The following is a 12,299-nucleotide window of genomic DNA, read 5'->3' as shown; positions in this document are numbered from 1 at the left end:
GTTAAATGAACGTTTATTGTTGGAAAATTAATTTATAATCCACACTTTTCCTTTAGAAGAAAACATTTAGGGTGCGTAAAAAAAAATATTTATTTGTAGAAACTGGGAATAAAAAAAGTAGTAAGCCTAAATTATAAATTGGAGAAATTGAACCATTTTTTAAAAAAGAAAACATTGTTCGTTAGGTTGAGGAGAAATGTTCATTCGATTCTTTCTTGTAGATTGAATATTTCTGGTGAAGTACTTTATGAGCTACAGTGCTACTTCTGGTGGGGTACTGTGTGAAAGTGCTACACCTAGTGAGGTATTGTGGGAAAGTGCTACATCTAGTGGGGTACTGTGTGAAAGTGCTACATCTGGTGGGGTACTGTGTGAAAGTGCTACACCTAGTGAGGTATTGTGTGAAAGTGCTACATCTAGTGGGGTACTGTGTGAAAGTGCTACACCTAGTGAGGTACTGTGTGAAAGTGCTACATCTGGTGGGGTACTGTGTGAAAGTGCTACATCTAGTGGGGTACTGTGTGAAAGTGCTACACCTAGTGAGGTACTGTGTGAAAGTGCTACATCTGGTGGGGTACTGTGTGAAAGTGCTACATCTGGTGGGGTACTGTGTGAAAGTGCTACACCTAGTGAGGTACTGTGTGAAAGTGCTACACCTAGTGAGGTACTGTGTGAAAGTGCTACATCTGGTGGGGTACTGTGTGAAAGTGCTACACCTAGTGAGGTACTGTGTGAACTAAAGTGCTACATCTGATCAGGTACTGTGTGAAAGTGCTACATCTGATAAGGTACTGTGTGAGCTAAATTGCTACATGATGATGAGGTACTGTGTGAAAGTGCTACACCTCGTGAGGTACTATGTGAACTAAAGTGCTACATTTGGTGAGTTTCTGTGTGAAAGTCACCAGGTGATGTATTATGTAGCTAAGGATGTTGAAGTAGTAAGTTGCTGTATGAGTACATCTGCATGACGACTGTCTTGAGGGCGCTCATCTCCTTGCCCACGCTGCTACTTTCATAATGCACTGGGACGATAGGGTACACGGTTCGCAGTTTACCCACACCTGAGATGTTGGGTAGAATCATCCTGATCCCCGACGCCGTGACGTTTCGCACATGCTCAGAACTGTCCAATGCGACGATCACGGGATCCGGGTAGTCAGCTGGGTTGCCTCCTGAGAAGAATTCAACAGGGGTGCGAGCGTAGTTATCGTCCGTAGAGTCGGTGCTGCTGACTTTGTATCTGTTGTTCCTGGAGTCATGTTCGTCGCCGGCGCCGATGTTGTACGGGTTCCACAGTGACAGCGGTGTCAGGTAAACGATGGACAACGGCACGGCATAGCTCACGCGTTTCACAATCTCCGTGCAGTTCTCTTCCTTGCAGATGCTGAACGTAATCGGGGCAACTTCTTCGCTTGTCGTCTCCGCCACGAACACCGTGGGGTCGCTGAAGCAGCGATGGGTGGCCGTGTCGGTGACCGAGGGTCTGTACCGGCGGTGGTAGTAGCCCACGTTCAGCAGGTTCGCCTCACGGTGGCTGGCGGAGTAGAGCGTTTCGTCGAAGCTGGTGTCGGTGATGTTGACGCCGTAGTTGTCCAGTCCTGGGATCTCCTCCATCAGCGTCTCCAGCGTACTCCACAAGTTGAAATCATAGTCTTCTGGATCGGTTACCGTAAACCTTGCATTATATTGTGCCTGGTTCGAATGAGTTGTAAAAATAAAAATTAGCGATCTCATAAATAGCTTTATCAGGTTTGCTGCTCCAAGCTAGTTTTATTTTATTTTGATTTATATATATATATATATATATATATATATATATATATATATATATATATATATATATATATATATATATATATATATATATATATATATATATATATACGTATATATATATATCGTCCCCAACAACTTTTCGCCGATTTTCTAGCCCTACAGGGTCTCGCATTATCACATACAGTGAAACAAAACTCAGACTGTTTATATATATATATATATATATATATATATATATATATATATATATATATATATATATATATATATATATATATATAAGGCGAATTCAGTCTGTTTATAATTTGAGTTAGTAAAGCTGAAAACCTTAAAAATAAACAACACCAATCACACTAAAAGAATTACATATCTACGACTCCTTTAAGCTTGATCACCCCCCCCCCCTCCCTCCTTAGTCAATGACGGCCTTGCCCTTGCATACACCATACAACCCTTTGACCCCTACGCTTCAGCCTCTTACCTCGGCCTCTTCGATCGTGTAAGACCTGGGAATCCTGACTTGCAGCTCGTTGACGTACTTGAGGTACGAGGTCGGCACGTCCACGGTCAGCGGATGACAGACGACCCTGTAGTTGAAGCGTGCAAACACGGGCATCCCGGTCTCCTTGTTGATGCTAGTGATGGTCGTGGGCAAGTACATTAGGTCGTAGTATAAGCCAGTGTAGGTGTAAAATCGAATCTTCTCCTACACAGAAATAGAAAGGAAAATGAATTTTTTAAATCAGTGATAACAAATAAAGACCCCTGGTCTATCATCAGGGAGGTAAGTTAAGTGGTAGAACACACATGTTGGCTTGAAGGTCTGGAGTTCGAACACTGTTTTGGCTGTTTATACATTATCAGGATGTTACTTATGTTTTTATACTAAATTTTAAAGAAAAAGGCTAATTATGAACTTTTAGAATTACGGCTAACTGGGCGTGTTTTGTTTTTGTCTGGGACTTTTTGAAGGGTTCCTTTCAGACAGCTTCTACATGGGACCTGAAGTAGTTTTGAGTAAATAAAATATCGGCCGTTACAAGCAAATAAGTGGGTACCAACCAGATCCTGGAACCAGGTCTCGAATTCATCCTTCGATTTACTGGCCTCCCACATCCCCTCCAGGTAGCAGAGGACGGGCTTGAAGTAGCGCCGGTAGTCCCTGGTGGAGAAGTCCTGGGTCTTCCACGCCTTGAACCACTCACGCATCTCGTGGATCTGCGAGACAGCACGTGCAGTTTACTCACGCGCATTCAGACGCTGCTCACACTAGACTCACCAAAACACAGAGTCAACTCACGTGCATTTAGACGCTTCTCACGGTAGACTCACCAAAAACACAGAGTCAACTCACGTGCATTTAGACGCTGCTCACACTAGACTCACCAAAACACAGAGTCAACTCACGTGCATTTAGACGCTGCTCACACTAGACTCACCAAAACACAGAGTCAACTCACGTGCATTTAGACGCTGCTCACACTAGACTCACCAAAACACAGAGTCAACTCACGTGCATTTAGACGCTGCTCACACTAGACTCACCAAAACACAGAGTCAACTCACGTGCATTTAGACGCTTCTCACACTAGACTCACCAAAACACAGAGTCACCTCACGTGCATTTAGACGCTTCTCACAATAGACTCACAAAAACACAGAGTCAACTCACGTGCATTTGGACGCTACTCACGGTAGACTTACTAATCCAAACACACAATCAAATCAACGGCATTCAGACGTTGCTAAGAGTACACCAACTCACCCAAGCACTCAGTCAACTCACGTGCATTTAGACGCCGCTCACACTAACTCAACCAAACACAGTCAAATCATGTACAATCAGACGTTGCTCGGAGTACACTAACTCACCCAAGAACAGTTAATTAACTCACCCGCATTTGGACGTTACTCACATTACACTACCTACACTCAACTCCCGTGCATGTCTCTTCTCTAAGCTCAGATCTTCTAGAAATAAGGCACTTGCCTGTTCATGAACCGTTTCCTTATTGAGCACCTCGGGCGGGACTGGAGGGAACAAAATCTCACGCAGACCCTTGTAGGGCAGCTTGGTGCTGATGGGCATCATCAGACTGAAGTACGTGGTGTTGGTCCGGAATTCAACTCCATTCAAAACATACTTCAAGAGGAAGTAGAACATTCAAATATTAGCCGTCTCACAACACAGAAACCTCTTAATTATACGTTTAAATCACGTGCTGACAACTGCCACACGTACTGACCACTGTCACACGTACTGACCACTGTCACACGTACTGACCACTGTCACACGTACTGACCAGTGTCACATGTACTGACCACTGTTACACGTACTGACCACTGTCACACGTACTGACCACTGTCATACGTACTGACCACTGTCACACGTACTGACCATTGTCACACTTGCTGACCACTGTCACACGTACTGACCACTGTCACACGTACTGACCACTGTCAAACGTACTGACCACTGTAACACGTACTGACCACTGTCACACTAACTGACCACTGTCACACTAACTGACCACTGTCACACGTACTGACCACTGTCACACGTACTGACCACTGTCACATTTGCTCACCACTGTCACACGTACTGACCACTGCCACACGTACTGACCACTGTCACACGTACTGACCACTGTCACACGTACTGACCACTGCCACACGTACTGACCACTGTCACACGTACTGACCACTGTCACACTTGCTGACCACTGTCACACGTACTGACCACTGTCACACGTACTGACAACTGTCACACGTACTGACCACTGTCACACGTACTGACCACTGTCACACGTACTGACCACTGTTACACGTACTGACCATTGTCACACGTACTGACCACTGTCACACGTACTGACCACTGTCACACGTACTGACCACTGTCACACGTACTGACCATTGTCAAACATGCTGACCACTGTCACACGTAATGACCACTGTCACACTTGCTGACAACTGTTACACGTACTGACCATTGTCACACGTACTGACCACTGTCACACGTACTGACCACTGTCAAACATGCTGACAACTGTTATTCGTTATAACCACTGTCACACGTACTGACCACTGTCACACGTACTGACCACTGTCACACGTACTGACCACTGTCAAACATGCTGACAACTGTCATTCGTACTGACCACTGTCACACTTGCTGACAACTGTCACACGTACTGACCACTGTTACACGTACTGACCACTGTCACACTTGCTGACAACTGTCACACGTACTGACCACTGTTACACGTACTGACCACTGTCACACGTACTGACCACTGTCAAACATGCTGACCACTGTCACACGTACTGACCACTGTCACACGTACTGACCACTGTCAAACATGCTGACCACTGTCACACGTACTGACCACTGTCACACGTACTGACCACTGTCACACGTACTGACCACTGTTACACGTACTGACCACTGTCACACGTACTGACCACTGTCACATTTGCTGACAACTGTCACACGTACTGACCACTGTCACACGTACTGACCACTGTCACATGAACTGACCACTGTCACACGTACTGACCACTGTCACACGTACTGACCACTGTCACACGTACTGACCACTGTCACACGTACTGACCACTGTCACATTTGCTGACAACTGTCACACGTACTGACCACTGTCACACGTACTGACCACTGTCACACGTACTGACCACTGTCAAACGTACTGACCACTGTCACACGTACTGACCACTGTCATTCGTTATTACTATTGTCACACGTACTGACCTCCAAGAAAAACAAACAATGACATTTGAGACCACGAACCTGAGCAGGACGAAACGCCATGACATTCCTCTTGAGGTATTGGTCGTGCATGCCGGCGATGTTGGTGCCGGTGTGGCTGTTGGCGTAGAAGGTCTCCGAACCCTGGACGTCCACCCGGATCTGCTTGATGCCAGACCCGCCGTCCGTACGAGTTTTTTCTTCCGCGTACAGCTGCTGCGCCATAAGCTGCATGGAAAGATCGAGACATTTTTATTGTGCTGTCATTTCTTGGCCTGAGATCTATGTAGGTCTGGTGCATCATAAACTGCATGGAAACATAATAAGGTCATTTCAGTAAAATTGTCTTAGGCCCTTGTGGGTCCTTAGTGTTAGGTCTTTGATCAAAGACCTATTCAGGTCCCTCTTTTATAGACCTCTTATAGATCTTTCACGTTGCTGAATCCAGAACTCTTACATGTGTAGCGATCATCAGTAAATATAAGCTATTGATCATCAGTATATATATATATATATATATATATATATATATATATATATATATATATATATATATATATATATATATATATATATATATATATATATATATATATATATATATATATATATATATATATGTTTTCTTTGCGAGATTTGGATTTTAAAGAAAAAAATTGATAAATGAAGAAAACAAAGCCTAACATTTAATTAACTAAAAAACAAAACAAATAAACGAGGGTTTGGCGGTTTTGGTGAGACCTACATAGTAGCTTTCGGTAAAGGTCATTTCCGAGGCATCAACCGCGAAAGGCAGAAACACTGGACTACAGTGGCGTAGGCAGGGGGGGGGGGTTAGGGGGGGTCATAACCCCCCCCCCCATAGACCCCTCGGTATATAGAAAAAGTATGAGGGGGGATGCAAATCGAAAGTTTGAGGGGGGGGGTGCAAATCGAAAGTTTGAGGGGGGGGGGGGGGTGCAAATCGAAAGTTTGTCCCCGGGTAAAAATTGGACCCCCCCCCCCTTGAGACGATACTGGCTACGCCACTGCTGGACTATTCTAATTTTCAAGTTACCCAAACGTAAAGCGATAAAATAAATAGAAACAAAAAAAAAAGAAAACACAAACACGAAAGAAAGAAAAACAACGATATAAACACGAAAATAAAAGCAATAAAACGAACATAAAACTTCTTGAAAATGGGATGGACAATTTCTTTTCAAAACGATGATCATTGAAAATATTCAGGTTTAAATAACGCCATTTGCATCATACGTTTACTTCTAATGTTTCAATCTGAAAGAAAATCATGTCGCCATCGATGATTTCTCCGGGAAAAGATAATTAAAAAGAACATCACCAAAAAATTATCCTCACTTCCATCAATATTCTAAAACAAACCACGTCTTAATGAACCCATCTTTCTAGGTATGCCCTCAATAGTTTGACTGGTTTTCTTAATGAACCCATCTTTCTAGATATACCCTCAATAAATTGACTGGTTTTCTTAATGAACCCATCTTTCTATGTATGTCCTAAATTATTTGACTGGTTTTCTTAATGAACCCATCTTTCTATGTATGCCCTCAATTATTTGACTGGTTTTGTTAATGAACCCATCTTTCTATGTATGCCCTCAATTATTTGACTGGTTTTCTTAATGAACCCATCTTTCTATGTATGCCCTCAATTATTTGACTGGTTTTCTTAATGAACCCATCTTTCTATGTATGCCCTCAATTATTTGACTGGTTTTGTTAATGAACCCATCATTCTAGCTATACCAAAAATTAATTAACTGGTAATCTTAATTTACCTACCTTTTTAGTTATACCCAGTATGTCAGCTCTTAACATATCAATCTGGTAAATACAAATGGTATCTGCAGTGAGGTTAATGCAATTAATAATGAAACAGATTAGAATTGCATGGTTGGTATCTTTGAGGAACGATGTCAGTGCTTCAACTGTCAGCATTTTTAAACCAACAGTTGAAGCACTACCATCGTATCTCAAAGATACAAACCATGCAATTTTTATTTTTGAATCTCTCAAATTTACCAGTAAGATATCGAGATTAATGATCTAATTACACGTGGTGTCGTTGTACTCCTCAATACCCAACAAGGACGGTCTACTAGCGATTTAACACTTCTTCATTATACACCCCCAACCCTCTATCGACAGTAACACTAAAGTTAACCGAGTTAGTTCCCTTCTTTTGACAGTAATATTATACTTAAGTTAACCGAGTTAGTTCCCCTCTTTTGACAGTAACATTATGCTTAGGTTAACCGAGTTAGTTCCCTTTTTTTTGACAGTAACATTATACTTAGGTTAACCGAGTTAGTTCCCCTCTTTTGACAGTAACATTATACTTAGGTTAACCGAGTTAGTTCTCAACCTCAACTCGTTCGAGTTTGATGGGCAGTTTTTGACCAAATAAGTGGAGTAGCTATAGGAACTAAAATAGGGTCCCAGTTATGCGTGTCTTTTCGTGGGTTACCTGGAGGGTCAAATCCAGGAAAAATACACTGGCAAAATTCCAGGTTTTTATCGGCGGTACAGTGATGATGGGTTAGGCATCACAGAGATGGCAGAAGAAGAACTAAAAGAGTTTATATTTCATTCTTCAACAACTACCACCCAAACATTAAATTTACGTCCGAAATTACAGGCAGTTCTGTTAACTTCTTGGACATGACAATATCACTTAACGCTACCAACGTTGGAACCTTATTCTACAAACCAACCAACTCAAACATATCTGTTGCTCTATTCTTGAGTCCAGGCCTGCAAACATTTGATCCCTTTCTCACAATTATTAAGACTACGACGTATTTGTCAAGATGATGACAACTTTTGGAACAAGGCTCATGAGCTATGATAGTTCTTCCGACTCCGCTCATACCCGAAGCATATACTCCAGTCATCACTACACCGCATAAGGCCATACCCGAAGCGTATACTCCAGTCATCACTAAACCGCATAATACCATACCCGAATCATATACTCCAGTCATCACTACACCGCATAAGGCCATACCCGAAGCGTATACTCCTGTCATCACTAAACCGCATAATGCCATACCCAAAGCATATACTCCAGTCATCACTAAACCGCATAATGCCATACCCGAAGCATATACTCCAGTCATCACTAAACCGCATAATGCCATACCCGAAGCATATACTCCAGTCATCACTACACCGCATAAGGCCATACCCGAAGCATATACTCCAGTCATCACTAAACCGCATAATGCCATACCCGAAGCATATACTCCAGTCATCACTACACCGCATAAGGCCATACCCGAAGCATATACTCCAGTCATCACTAAACCGCATAATGCCATACCCGAAGCATATACTCCAGTCATCACTAAACCGCATAATGCCATACCCGAAGCATATACTCCAGTCATCACTACACCGCATAAGGCCATACCCGAAGCATATACTCCAGTCATCACTAAACCGCATAATGCCATACCCGAAGCATATACTCCAGTCATCACTACACCGCATAAGGCCATACCCGAAGCATATACTCCAGTCATCACTAAACCGCATAATGCCATACCCGAAGCATATACTCCAGTCATCACTACACCGCATAAGGCCATACCCGAAGCATATACTCCAGTCATCACTACACCGCAAAAGAACTGTTGACCAATTCCCTTTACTCCCTTCAACAATTTCCAAAACTAAAGTCATATAGTACTAAACTCATGTTACCCTACTATCCTTATCCTCATTCGGTTTTGGCAAAAAAACATCATTATAAAATATTATTCTATCCTTAAGTCAGACCCCCACTTAGGCTATTTATTTCAACAGAATACTTTGGTGGTGTTTAGGCGGAAACGCAACCTTAGAGACCTTTTAGTCCGGAGCCGCCTGCCACCCAATATAACCACAATGTTTGACACTAATGCCTGTTCCCGCAATTGTTGCCGTGTCATTTCACACTTCAGGTTGAATCACTCCACTTGCCTTAGGGAACCTCAGAATTAAAAATCAATTTAACTGTGAGACCCGTAACGTAGTTTATGTTACCCTGTGTAGGCGATGCAAGATCTTTTCTATTGGACAAAAGGGGAAACGACTGTCTGCCAGGATCAACCAATACCCACGATCAATAAAAAATGAAGTCTTCCTGTGGCTAACCACTTTAAATAAGAGTGACCATACCATAAATACTGACTTTGTGTAACCGCTATTCGGTTTTTCTATAATTTAAATAAACCGCGAGTGATCTCCCCTAAACTTTCTCGAATATTCGTATATAACTTGGAATATAGACATGATTTTTAATTACTTAAAACTTTTAAAAATAGAATAGAATCTCATAGAAAAAAGAATTGCGCACCAAGCGAACACCAAAACAAAATGTGCATAATAGTGCGCAATATTATTAGTACTTTATAAATTTACATGCGTTTTTTGAGAAATCGGAAATAGCGTAAATTAGTATTTCCGGTCAACGGAAATTACTCAAAATTTGAAAGAAGACAGAAAATTAGATCTTTTACTTAAATATGAAATTTCATTTATCTATCTGAAATAGTACTCAAGTTATAGGCTTTTGAAAAATTCAAAGTAGAAAAAGTACCACTTCCGGTTATCGGAAATCGCTCAAAAGTTGATCAGGATCTACGATTTTGATAAAATACTTATATATGAAATTTCATCAACGTAGCTGTAACGGTACTCAAGTTATCGTGTTTACACACAGACAGACAGACAGACAGACACACACACACACACACAGACGCACAGACATACGGACAAGATTGCAAAATTATGTTTTTCCGTATCAGTGAGGTGTAAAACGTCAAGATTTGAAAAAAGCTCGATTTTTTTTTGCACGATTACAATACTTTCTCTATACTTCGTATATACGAGAAAGTAAAAACCGCCTGAACTCGGAAACGCGACTCATACTTAAATTCGGCACTCGGGCACCGGATGGTTTAAACGAACAGGTATCTTTCACCTAACCGTCTAACCCCATCCCCCTCCCCCATACACCAAGCCTCCAACCCCTCCTCTATACTGTGTTCAAGCCTCCTTTTCACGCGTCTTTTCTTTTGGATATCGTGGCATTTAGACAAGACGTGTTTTTACTGTCGAGCCAAGTCCAAAATTGTGTTACTGTTCGTCATTTCTGTCTAATATGTAACCACACTGTTGTGTGCTGACGAAGACCTTGGGTCGAAACGTTCATAGTATTTGTAACTGTCTTTAACTTGTGAGGTAAAATAACACTATCTGTTTTATTACCATCGCTTGAATCTCTCTGTCCATCGCATTCCCGTTGACTCCGTAATGTGTAAGGGTCAGCAATGCCAAAAACGCCTGAAATTGTGCTTCGTTTTAATTGAGTCAATTCTAGAAACTAGCACTCTAAGTTTAACACATACTATTTGAACAAAGCCTTTAAATCAATAAGTGAATTTAAAAAAGTTGTATACGCAGGGTATTTTTCCGGGGATTGTTTATATATATATATATATATATATATATATATATATATATATATATATATAAATAACTATATCTACCTGTCTATCCGTCTTTTAATGTCTATGTGTCTATGTGTCTATGTGTCTATGTGTCTGTGTCTGTGTGTCTATGTGTCTATGTGTCTATGTGTCTATGTGTCTATGTGTCTATGTGTCTATGTGTCTATGTGTCTATGTGTCTATGTGTCTATGTGTCTATGTGTCTATGTGTCTATGTGTCTATGTGTCTATGTGTCTATGTCTATGTCTATGCCTATGCCTAGGTCTAGGTCTAGGTCTATGTCTATGTTTACGAAACTAAGACATAATGAATATATTGAATAAACTTGGGCAACTTACAAACGTCAGGAACCGCATGAGAGACATGTCCGAAAAATTGTAGTCTTCTTTTTTCCGTCAAGCGATTTTATAGTCTACGCTTAAGTCAGCCTTTTATAAAGTTTAGCTCCACCCATTATTTGTTGTCAAATAAATATAGCCCTATTGACGTTTAATTAGTAATTAGTCGAAGTAATTTCTGGAGATGTTCCCAACCCCCTCCCCCTCTCTCCCAACTTAGTTTCACATTAAAGGTGTACTATGCTGTGTGTTATGATGTGTGCTATGATGTGTGCTATGCTGTGTGTTATGATGTGTGCTATGGTGTGTGCTAACCCGTTTACTATCGTGTGTTATGCTGTGTGCTATGATGTGTGTTATGATGTGTGCTATGATGTGTGTTATGATGTGTGTTATGATGTGTGCTATGGTGTGTGCTATGATGTGTGTTATGATGTGTGCTATGGTGTATGTTATGATGTGTGTTATGATGTGTGCTATGGTTTGTGCTAACCCGTTTACTATCGTGTGTTATGCTGTGTGCTATGATGTGTGTTATGATGTGTGCTATGATGTGTGTTATGATGTGTGTTATGATGTGTGCTATGGTGTGTGCTATGATGTGTGTTATGATGTGTGTTATGATGTGTGCTATGGTGTATGTTATGATGTGTGTTATGATGTGTGCTATGGTGTGTGCTATGATGTGTGTTATGATGTGTCCTAAGATGTGTGCTATAATGTGTGTTATGATGTGTGCTATGGTGTGTGCTATGATGTGTGTTATGATGTGTGCTATGGTGTATGTTATGATGTGTGTTATGATGTGTGCTATGGTGTGTGCTATGATGTGTGTTATGATGTGTCCTAAGATGTGTGCTATAATGTGTGTTATGATGTGTGCTATGGTGTGTGCTAACCCGT

General features: G+C 41.5%; 1 protein-coding gene across 1 annotated transcript; it reads right to left on the bottom strand.

The window, feature by feature from the left end:
• On the bottom strand, nt 1-11,452 carry LOC131941971 (uncharacterized). Its single transcript, XM_059301607.1, has 8 exons — nt 11,397-11,452; nt 10,816-10,890; nt 7,345-7,386; nt 5,585-5,770; nt 3,770-3,922; nt 2,842-2,997; nt 2,261-2,485; nt 1-1,695 (listed from the first exon to the last, which is right to left on the bottom strand). The coding sequence occupies exons 1-8, from the start codon at nt 11,421-11,423 to the stop codon at nt 925-927; spliced, it is 1,635 nt and encodes a 544-aa protein (XP_059157590.1). The 5' UTR covers nt 11,424-11,452; the 3' UTR covers nt 1-924.
• Between the last annotated feature and the right edge of the window lie 847 nt (nt 11,453-12,299).

The sequence above is a fragment of the Physella acuta genome, unplaced genomic scaffold (genome assembly GCF_028476545.2).
Source record: "Physella acuta isolate Inbredline_101_S28 unplaced genomic scaffold, ASM2847654v3 ptg000378l, whole genome shotgun sequence".
Taxonomy (NCBI): Eukaryota; Metazoa; Mollusca; class Gastropoda; family Physidae; genus Physella; species Physella acuta.
The sequence above is the reverse complement of the archived record's forward strand: the minus strand, read 5'-3'. Positions and strand labels throughout refer to the sequence as shown.